Below are 12178 nucleotides of genomic sequence, written 5' to 3' on the forward strand. Positions count from 1 at the left end.
CTTTTACCTGCGGTTGGGAAGGTATTTTACATTTGTGGTCATTCTGGTCAGGTGCTGATTCATGTGATAGCATGTTTGCTATCTCAATAATTCCCACCTACATGAGGGCCTTTTTGTTGCCCATTGTAGAGATTTATTTATTTATTTTCCTGGGTACATTGTTCAAATGCTTGCATCAGAAGGGTTGGTTAATCTGGGTCATCCTCACTGCTTTTACAGTTGCGGTCTGTGTTGCTGCAATCAATACGGCCTTAGAAGAAGAGAGTGCTATAAGCACCCTGCGGTTACTACAGACTCCTGCTGTTGGAATCCTGGGTATTGTTCCTCAGTGTGCTGAAGTTTATCAGCTCCAGCTTGCTGAAGCCAAGGAAGCAAAAGCTCCCGATGGTAAGGTTATGTTTGAATTGAACTTTTATATTCCCTTAAATCTAGCTTATGTACTCAGTTATAAGGAGTACTCGCTGCAACAAATTTTGTTACATGGAGCAGCACTTTTGGTGGGTAGAATGAGTCTCAGGCCACAAAATATACTTTATCTGTAGTTAATGGGCTTAAAAAAATTTTTATCATTCCATTTCTGCAATTTCTTCCAAAAAATTATATTGGGCTTCCAGTGGGAAGCCTATTCTTTTAAAGATTATTATTCTAGGCAAGTTTGAAGAGAAGATTCTGTGAAAACTATTACAGCGAGCTCAACAAAACTTTAACAGTGTTTCGATAGATGTTAACTAGTGCTGGAAGAATATTGTCTTTTGAACTTTGACCCTTTTTTCTTTTTTCCTTTTTGGCCTCCATATTGAATTTAAGGAAAAACTTAAAAAAACTCCTCCTTTGAAACTGCTTCACCAATCGATGCAAAACTTTAAACATTTGATCAACCAACCATAGGGATAAAAAATGTCAAAATTAAAACGTCAACGGTGATGTGGTCATATTGCAGTCGACAAAAACATATTGTATTGACAAAAAACAATAAAAGCCTTCTCCGAAACCACCTAATTGATTGATATGAAACTTTAAGTGATTGATTACCCTTGGGGGGAGAAAAAGTTTGACAATTGTGATGTCATCAGTCATGTTGGGTTAAAGTGAAAACCTTTATAAACCCTCTTTTCTAAAACTGCTTCATTGATTGATGCAAAATTTAAAATGTATGATTGGGTGTCATGAGGATATTATTATTATTATTTTTGACAAACATGACGTTTGGCAGCCACATGACCTCAAAAAAAAGTTTAACCGATCAATGTGAAACTTCTATTTTTACATTTGTAAAAAAGCTGGTGTCAGCATATTTGAGGGAGGGAGATCAGGTATATCATCATTGCAACTCCCATCACTGCTGTTTTCACTGTCAGATGGTGAGGATCAACAAAGCAACGTGATCAACCCTCGCCATTTCTCCTTTTATAACTTGACATCATTCAGAGCATGGGTGCCATCGTTTGCATTGCATAAATTGTCTTTGTCTGCTTGAAGTAACTTCCGACTAGTAGGAACGAAGTAACCAATATCTGCAATGCTTGTATCGTGGGTAAAGTGTAAGGGGGTTTTAAATTAAAGGAGGAAACTTTTTCCCAACACATTCAAAGTGTTTTTGATTCACCTGAAACCACTTTTGGTGCAATACTTTTTTTTGATGAGTTCACCCCTCCTCCTCCTCCTTCTCCTCCTCCTCCTCCTCCTTCCTCCTCTCAATTTACCTAAACCCCTCTCTTTACTTCCTTGTGTCCATCATACGATTATGAAGATTATCTAACGCTGTCATTTTCACAGGAGATGATGGAGGAGAGTGGGTAAGACACTGCTTTAGACGAGGAACTGGTTATTACTTCAACCTCAGGAATCTCAAAGGCACCTGGAAAGAGCCTGAAATATGCTGTATCAATGTTGGGCAGCTATCGCGTGAAGAAATTCAGGTTCGTTCAACTGAAAGAGATTGGTGGGTGGTGGGGGTGGTGGGGGGGGGTGAAGGTGTAGTAACTTTTCTCATATAAATAAAAAAAATCATTGTCTGTAGAACACTGTCTTGTATAAGTAAAAGGTTATGCAAGGATTGGTACATGACAAATGTTCTTTAGGTTTATATAGTGCAGAAATTCTTGTATAATAAGGACCATGTGTCTTCACTAAATAGTTACTCTAACCGTTTTTTTTTTTTTAATACAAATTCTCCTGTTTACTTCTGCTAACCAAACACCAAAGGATTGGCTCATATTCCATCTTTCGTCAGACAAGTGAAACCTTCCAAGGACCACTGTTTTGCTCTTTGGGGCACATCAGTCTGGAACTGGTTCCAAAAGTAGTCTTATGTTGGGTTATTTTATACCTAATTTTTTGAGTTTTGGATTGCTCATTGATGTGCTTGTGCAATATAATTGCACAAGGACTGCAATGCTTGTACTTGTGCAATATAATTTGTCATATTCTATTTTTCCAAGGCAGGAGAGGTGGTTTTCTTTCCTTTAAATGGAATCTACAGTAGATTATCAGGAGCCATATTCATTTGGGATGACCTCCAATCAGGGAATAAGAGTCCATCACAATGGGTGGAGTAGCATTACATGCCAACTCCGACTGGGGCAGCATATCATCACCCTGAAGGTCGTGTTATTATCGACAATCAAATTTGGAAATGGTAGTTCTCCTAAAACTATAACTTCCTGAAAATTTGAATCCAAATCTTGAATTGAATGTGCAGTTTTCAGCTGCATTTGAACCCACAACCTTTGCAATGTGTTCATTTTCAACAAATTGTAAAACACAGGCACATGGCTACTTGCTGTGTGCTTGATTGGTTGTTTACAGGGTGTATGAGGTGTGTTCAAAAAGTATCCGACTTGTGTTCATAAAAAATACTCGTATCCAGATACAACAAACTTACACTAATCTTCAAACTAGTCCCCTTGGGCTGCCACACACTTCTCCCAATGGTTCTGCCACTGTCAGAAGCAGCGCTGGAACGCCTTTTGGGATGGCACGCATCTGGTCCGTTGCATTCCGCATGATGTCTTCTCTGAACTGAAATCTGGTTCTTCAGGGGCATTTTCAGCTTGTGGAAAAGCCAGAAGTCACACGGAGCCATATCGGGAGAGTAGGGAGCCTGACGAAGCACAGGTGTGTTGTGTTTGGCTAGGAAACTCTGTATCAAATGTGAAGAATGGGCAGGTGTGTTATCGTGATGGAGCTGCCAATTGACCACTGCCCACAGGTCCGGTCGGTTGTGTCGCACAGCATCACGAAGGCGACGCAGTACCTCTTGGTAGTACCCTTTGGTGATGGTTGTTCCGTGTGGTGCGTACTTGTGAGGAACCATGCCACTGGAGTCAAAGAAGACGGTCAGCATGACTTTGACATTGCTGTGGACCTTCCTTGCTTTTTTTTGGCCTCGGGGATGTTGGATGCTTCCATTGTGATGATGGAACTTGGTTTCTGGGTCGTACCCATAAACCCAGGTCTCATCGCCAGTGATCACTGTGTTGAAGAAGTTGGGATCGCTGTTCAGTCTCCAGCATGTCCTGTGCGATCTCCAAACGGAGTTGCTTCTGCTCGATCGTTAGCAGCTTTGGCACAAACTTCGCTGAGATTCTCCTTAAGCCCAAATCCTCAGTCACAATGGAATGAACGGATCCAATGCTGACGCCCGCCTCGTCTGCAAGTTCTCTGATCATGATTCGACGATCCTGCATCAGCAGGGTCCTCACTTGGTCAATGACGATCTCATTTCGGGATGTTGAGGGCCTACCAGAACGTGCTTCACTTTCCACTGATGTGTGACCATCTTTGAAGCGGTTGTACCACTCTTTTATCTGTTTAGTGCCCATTGCTTCGTTCCCGAAGGCCTGTTGAATCTTGCGGATCGTTTCCACTTGGGAATCGCCAAGCTTTACACAAAATTTGATGCAGTGGCGTTGTTAAAGTTTTTCCGCCATTTTGTCAAAAACGAAAATCCGACGGCGCTCACTTACACTTCCTCACTCATCAGCGGTCTGTCGGTGACTGACAGCTTCTGCAGGTGGGAAAATATTCACGCATTTGGATTAGGATCGCCATCATACGTTCACCAAACCACGCCTCCCTAGCTTCATTTGTTTACGCACAAAAAATTAAGGTTGGATACTTTTTGAACACACCTTGTATACCATGTTATTGCTGTTCTTTGGCATACTGATGTTTATGGGTGGAAACTTGGATGAGGAAATGTTCAGGAGAAATGTGGATACATCATTTTTAGCTCACCTGGAAGGTAGTTCTGGGTAGCTTATAGGATGGTGCAGCCGTCCATCCGTCTGTCCACAAACACTTGTAACTTCTTCTCTGAAACTACACATACGATTTCGATGACACTTCACTACAACCTTCATTACCTGGTTTGTACCAAAGTTTGTTCACAGCATGAAAAAAAAATCAGGCCTTAAGGTTGCTCCCCAAAATAGGTACTTGCTTTCTTTTCTGAAACCATACACACATTTTCAATGAAACTTAACCGTAACCTTCATCACCCAGGATGTACTAAAGTTTGTGATATATATATATATATATATATATATATATATATATATATATATATATATATATATATATATATATATATATATATATAATCTCCATACATATTTACTTTCTTCTCCATAAAATATTTTGTGGCTTATCCACGCCTACAAGTGCTTCCCTGGTTATCTAATCCAGCCACTACCAGGTGAGCACCCAGGGGTATTGCCCCTATTTTTATGCCTCTGCTGATGAAGTCACCTGTCACATTATGTTTTTTGGTTGTCTGTCTGTGTTTTGTTACCACAGTAACTTTTGAATGGCTGAAGGGATTTAAGTCAAACATGGTACAAGTATGTATAATGTAAAGATTAATGAAAGAATAAATTTTATATACTCTTTGACCCCTTTCAGGACAGAAGAGTAAAGAAAACGTAAGAATACAAGTGTCTACAAAACGAGTAACATCTGGGTACAGATGACCAGATATAATGTATTTTTTATGCCTGTGCTGAGAGTTGTCAGAGGCGTTATATTTTCGAGTTGTCCGTACATATGTTTGTACCTCCATGCTAATTTTCTGTTTTCTCTGCAACCGCTTATCCGACTGACACAATTTTGACGATAGGTGCGATTACTCATGTCGAATGCTTTAATGATAATTATGACATCATAGCTTATGTGGTGTGGCATCCCCCCCTTTTTTATTTTTATTTTTAAACATAAAGACCTTCAGAAATCAAATGACTGAACATATCAAGACAAAACTTTATAGGTAGGATTGCCCATCCATGAGGAACAAAAAGTTCTCATTATGATGTCGTCGGTCACAGAGTTTGGCAGCTATGATTTTTCGAAGAATAAACTTTTAAAAATCTTCCCAAGAACTGCTTGACAGATCGAGGGGAAATGTCACCCACATGTTCCCCAAGCCTTGGTGATACCAGGGTGTTCATGAATAATTACTAGGTCACATGGTCTGGCAGCCATATTGGATTGAATGAAAATCTTTAAAAAAAAAAAACATTTTCTTGAACTGCTTCATCAATCAACATGAAATGTTGAATTTGAATTTCAACCTTATCGGACGCATGGTCTGGCAGCCAGAATAATTTGACTTGCCAATACAATCTGTCGCTTCGCTGATGGGGGAGGGAGGGCGTATTAAGGAGGGGTATTGAGAGAGGAGGGAGAGGGAGGGGAGAAAATGGGGAGGGGCAGGAGGTGGGGAGAGATATGCCTCACCAAAAGTTGCTCTACCGAGGGAGGGATGTGACAGGCAGACAGACACAATGAAAAAGAAATGTGGGGTTGGTAACAAGAATGATATGTAATGCTTAATGACCGAACACACAACCAAAAACACTCATGTCAGAACAGCTGTACACACAACAACACAACAGTTTGTAAAGTAATCCACAGGCACATCTGCAAAAACCTTGATGTTCATGTTCCAGAAAATTTGTGGGAACATGAACCAAAAGTAATCACTGAAAACATAGAAGTACCTACCATTCACATTCGAACTAATGATCCCATCGAGCATTGACATTGAAAACAAAGCGTTGTGACGAGATATCATACTTGGGTACAAAATAACTCGAAGAAGGCATTGCTGATTTGAGGTGTTGATAGCAGTGATTTTGGACTAATGGTGTTTAGTCATTTTCTTTATTTCTGCGTCAAGACCTCAAGAATGAAGTGAAAAGATCCTTGAAGCTGAAGAATGCCAAAGTTGGACCAGTGATAGATGGACCTACAGGAGTGATGACAAAGAACCTCACAGAGATATTAAACATGGGGCAATAACCCCATCTGGTGCTCACCTGGTAGTGGCTGGAAAGGAAAACCACGCAACAACTTGTTGTATTGGCATGGATGACCACAAGAATATATAATAGAGAAGAAAGTAAACACCTATGGATTTTTAAAAACAAAATTTTTGTTTTTTTATTTCCATGAACAAACCTTGGTATATCACTGGTGATAAAGGCTGTGGTCAAGTCTCATGAAAATTGTGTGTTTTTAGAAAAGAAAGCAAATACATATTTTGGGAGGCAACCCCACCCCCCCCTTTGTAGAACCCCTTCGATCCCATTATTTTTTTTTTATCGTGAACAAGCTTTAGAACATCATTGGTGGTGAAGATGGTGGTCAAGTTTCATCGGAATTGCACGTGCAGTTTTTGAGAAGAAAGCAAATACATATTTGGGGGGGCGGGGGGGGACTCCCCTTGGAGCCAGATTTTTCGAATGTCATAAACAAACTTTGGTATGTCATGGGTGATGAAGGTTGTTGTGAAGTTTCATGGGAATTGTGTGTATCGTTTGGGGAGGCAAGCCACACCCCCCCACCCCCAAACTTTAATATTATAGCAAACGAACTACAGTTGGAAGCTGTCCGGGGCTTTGTGACGATCCTGAAGAGAGCCCTCTGTACAAAATTTTGACAACAGAAAACTTCACAGCTTAGTCCATGAATCATGACCCCTTACTGAAATGAAGGTGGATGCTTTGAGCCTGCCCTGGGAGGGCTCCATTCCACATTCTGAAACTCGCATAGGTTGATGCCAATCAATGACATATATATATATATATATATATATATATATATATATATATATGTATATGTATATGTATATGTATATGTATATGTATATGTATATGTATATGTATATGTATATGTATATATGTGTATATATATATATATGTATATATGAATATATATGTGTATATGTATATATATATATATGTATATATGTATATATATATATATATATGTATATATATATATATATATATATATATATATATATGTATATATATATATGTGTATATATATATATATATATATATATATATATATATACATACACACACACACACACACACACACACACACACTTGGCTGATATCGGCAATTTTTTCGTGAATCAGTAGGTTATAGTCAGTGTGATTACTGACTGCAGTACGTACTATATTACAACCCAGAAACCTTGAACAGCTTTCACTGAAAAACAATGTAACATTTATATAGACGTTTCAGGGTGTTCACAAACATTATTCTTTATAAGCAGCTGCGTGTGACAGGTGGAAAAAAAAAATTGGCTTGGTAATTTAGAAAATATGTTTATTCGGCAAATGGCTAAGAAATCTGGCGTTATCAATTATGTTTTGCTTTGAAACTCGCAAAGCGTTGCGACGTTTGTCCTTTGTAAAGGACGTTTGTCCTTTACAAATATCCTTTGTCAAGCAAATCCGTTAACCAAATGCTTTAGAAACAGGCGCGAGGACAAAGGAAAACCTGATAGAACCTCCATAAGATGCGGAATAAAACTTTGCCACCACGGCACCCGTAACAGGCATGGCATGTCCACACACCAGTGGAGAATCCGTACAGATCCAAATCTACCCATATGTACCACGTCCGTGTGTGCTGTATACATACCACTACCTTGTAGTAACTGTCAATCGTACATCCCGATCAGGACGCAAACTACTGTATAGCTTGGTAAGTGACTTAAGCACTCCAACAGAACGTCTGGCTTGGCAAGCGATTGCCACTTGCCATCAATACAACTGTGCACCTGGAAACGCCCGTGCAATGTCCGAATTGGACAAATCAACACTTTTTTTTGGAGGGAGTCGTAACTGCTGATACTTTCATATCTGGAGGTTACATTTTCTAATGCTGGTTAGTTTAAGAGATTCTTTCAGTTGTTCATATGTGCAAATGAAATGAAGCCACAAACGCTGGCGTCTCCAGGCATTTATAAGTATTGCAATATACCTAGCGATTTGTAGCTATTATGAACAGGCATTCAATAATGTGGGTTAAGAAAGTGGAAAAAAAGAAAAGAAAAGAACCTCATTGTTAAATCGTTGCGGCCTGTTGCAAGTCATAGCATGGTTGAGCAGGCCAAAAAAAACGTGGCGGCTTCGAACCCCAGCGAGGTTACCCAGGAAACACCTTAAAACCCCAAACAGCGAGGTGGCCATGGATTGCCTGATGAATGATGTAATTAAATAAGGCCGTTGATTATCTTCAAAAGGGGTGTTTTAATTAACCCAAACACTCAATTTTCACTCTTGCACTTCCTTGGAGTTTTCTTCACGTGCATGCAAAGTTTCAGGCTGCTTGGTTTTATAGTTTTGGCATTATAGAGGAGATACACACACACACACCACATACTGACGCTGACACACCCATTGCCTTTTATTAGTATAGATATTGAATCTGTGATCAAGGATTTAAATCTAACTTGGTGCAAGTATGTATCATGTAATAATGTGGATTGAGGCATATCTGGCGACGTCATAGTGCCCTTCTCGTTATGCATGACGCAGCATCCAAAATTTCTCACAACAAAGGAATAAACAAGTTATTAGAACCTGGATAATATGCTACCAATAACCTTCACCACATTATCAAGCTGAAAAACATTACCTACATTTAATAGCTCATTCATTTTATGCACCGAGGAATTTTTCCAATAATGACGTTTTGTACACTTTTTTTCGAGCTTCATTGAATGCTAGACAGACAAGCAGATCGTGAAATTCATCACCAGTAGCATTAGCCTCGCATAATGGACATAACTGTTGAAAAGTACCTTTCAAATAGCGACCATGACAAACATGAAGATTATGGTTGCCGCAGCGAAATTTACACATGTCAACTCTGCGGACTGGAGAGAGTTGCAGTAAATAAGGTTCCAAGTAAAATGTGTGTTTAAATAAACTGTAATTTGAGCACAAGGGGGGTTACTGTTGACTTTGTCTTGTTAAATCTTCACCCAGTTCACACTCGTGTCAATTTTGCATTTGATACCATACTTAAACCATGATTTATTATAGTTGGAGAAATCTTACCATATATTGGAATAACCAGTCATCAACAATACTTTTCACAGTTGATATCAATTTAGACTCAAATATTCCACTTTCATGAAGACGCTTTGCTCATCCAAACATGACGGCAGAAATTTTGTCCTGCTTGCCGCTTTCAATTCGCAACCAAAAATTACCTTCTCTTGTCAATAAAGCCTTGCATCGGGTAACTTCCTGTTTCCCCAAATACCAAACAGTTTGCAATCCTTTTTATTGAGGTGTTCTATTTGTTTAAGAGAATTTATGATGGAAAATTTCAATATGAGTGGTATTGTAACAACCCCAAACCTCACAACAATTTAATAAAATGGGCATCACCGTTTGTTTGAAAAGCTCACACTGAACATCAAGAGGAAGATTCAATCTGCATGCTTTCTGAAAAAAAGGAAAACTGCTCTTTTTTTTTATTTTTTATTTTTGCTTGAAATATTTGTTTTGAAATGGCATTATTAAAAGAACTATTGTAGTTACAAGTATAGCATGGGTATATATAATCACTCACAACTTCAACTTTGTCATTACCAAACATAAAAGTTGGAACATTTTGGACTTTACCTCTTGGAAAAATAAATGACAACTTTTGTTTTGGATATATTAACTGTCAAATAAACTGATGAGATTAGATTATGGGGTCAGAGGTCCCATTCGCTAAAAATTGTTACTGAGCTACCTTGTGAACCAGTGATGGGATTTTGACCAAACTTGCTGTAAGTATACAAGTATTGTGAAGCAAAGATGAACTGATTCGATTTTGGCATCAAGAGGCCAGAGGTCATGTCGTATAAAAATGTGATACTTGAGAATAGCTGGAGGGATTTAAATCAAACTTGGTACAAGTATGTATCATGATGAAAAGAAGACTGATTAGATTTTTACGTCAAAGGTCAGATGTTGTGTGAAATCTTGTTGCTTTAATAACTTATGAACCAGTGATAGGATTTTGACCAAACTTTATATAATTGTTGTATATTATGATGCAAAGATAAACTTATTAGCATTAAGAGGTCAGAGGTTGGGGGTTGAACTTAACTTTGTAAATCCTCTATGATACATAGGTACAGATTATATATAGAGGTCAAATTGTCTCGAGGTTTCAGGTCAAAGTTAGAGTAAGCAAAGACTTGATGATGTGGGCGGAGGCATATCGGCCAACTTTGCGACGTCTAGTTACTTCTTTTACATCTCTGTGCAGGCCGTTGTGCTTCGTGAGACAGCAACATACAACCGTGAGCAGCTTTGGCTGGCCCATGAGAGCCTTGTGGTGTGGCTTCAAGCACGGTGTCGTGGTTGGCTGGCACGGCGTGACTTTGGCAAACATTTGGCGATTCTCCAGGTCCACCGACCTGCTGCTGTTCGCATTCAGGTAAGATGGAGGTTGCTAATTTGCAACAACAATAAAACTTGCTTTTCTGGCTGGTGGTTGTTCTTGTGAATGCAGCACATGGCTGTGGATAGCATCAGTTGCTGGAAGATGCGGCTGTGCTGCTGATGCAGTGCCCGCTGTAGGCAAGCACAGGAATTTGGAATTAGTGTGGGGTGCCGACGATAGCTCACCTACTCTTTGCGAAGGACACCATGGGATCTTTATCGTCCACCACCTACTGACACCAGACAGGACGCTCAGTTTAACGCCCATCCGGGGGATGGCACATGCATCGTTGCCTCGCCCTGCATGTGAAAAACTGGGATGACAGTTTATAGCCGGGTCGGGATTCAAGCCCAGGCTTGACAGCTCAGGTGAGTGTACCTACCCCTCAGCCATCCTGCCAAACTTCTGGCTGATCCATTTTGCTGTTTCATTTAATTTTGTATTTCTATGGATGGATTTTAATTGTTTTGTAACTTTTTATCTTGAATGACAATTAATTGGATTTGTTGATTGAAACTGGATGATTATAAATTAATGTTTTATCTCTTCCCTTGGTATTAATCCGATGTTTTATTTTATTTATAGTTATTACACATTGTCTGGTCATTTTACATGTACTATTATTGCATGTCCTGCTGTTAGACTGACATCACATTATCCACACAGTTTGGGTTGATGCCAAGTGTTTTTATTTTATTTTTATTATTATTATTATTTAATAAATCTAAGGTCTCCCTCTGCTTCCTCTTTCCATGGTCATGAGAAAGCCAGCTTAGTTTTTGCTTGACATTCAATAGCAACATACTAATTCTCCTGATGATAACTTGTGTTTCAAAATCCAAATCCTGAGTGCTGTGTCTTCAGAATAATTTTTGGATGCAGCAATGTTCTCAACCCACCATTCTTTGGCTGTCCAAGGTCATGCTTGCTACCTGCTTACCATGAAGTTGTTTTGAGCAATAGATGAATTATCTGATTAATTTTCACAGGGTACTCCATTCATCGTTGTCACCTTTTGAATGATTGTGCGATGCTCTGACAAATTGACAACGTGGTGGACATTTCCTGTGGATTTTGTTTTTCTCTCCTTTTGCATTTTTGGAATGATGGGTAGGGTATATATATATCCATTTTTTTTTTGTCATTTATCCAGGCGTGTTGGAAAGGATTCGTCCAACGAAGGCGTTACCAAGAGAGGATGGATTTCTTTTCCAGCAATGTGGAGACCATCATTCTGGTAATTTTTTTTACCTTTGCTTTCCAGTATGCTGTCATTTCTGTGATAGGTGAGTGGATGAATGTTTTATTTTTATTTGAAAAATTCCCCCCCCCCCACTTCCCCACAGCTGCAGTCCTGGGTGAGAATGTACAAAGAAAGGAAGAAGTACTTGCAAAAGCAAAAATTTTATCGAGATCATGTGAGTTGTAC

The 12178-nt window shown here is 39.2% G+C and overlaps 1 protein-coding gene across 2 annotated transcripts in view; it reads left to right on the forward strand.

The window, feature by feature from the left end:
• Positions 1-12178, forward strand: part of IQGAP2 (IQ motif containing GTPase activating protein 2) — a 101181-nt gene that overhangs the window by 47469 nt on the left and 41534 nt on the right. For both annotated transcript variants that reach the window (XM_085874551.1, XM_085874552.1), the window contains 5 exons: positions 220-387; positions 1777-1919; positions 10573-10743; positions 11903-11986; positions 12096-12167. In XM_085874551.1, the coding sequence (XP_085730677.1) occupies positions 220-387; positions 1777-1919; positions 10573-10743; positions 11903-11986; positions 12096-12167 (638 nt within the window). The remainder of the gene's footprint in view (positions 1-219; positions 388-1776; positions 1920-10572; positions 10744-11902; positions 11987-12095; positions 12168-12178) is intronic.

This window comes from Eptatretus burgeri, chromosome 3 (assembly GCF_056783735.1).
Source record: "Eptatretus burgeri isolate ZD-2024b chromosome 3, Ebu_testis_v1, whole genome shotgun sequence".
Classification (NCBI taxonomy): domain Eukaryota; kingdom Metazoa; phylum Chordata; class Myxini; order Myxiniformes; family Myxinidae; genus Eptatretus; species Eptatretus burgeri.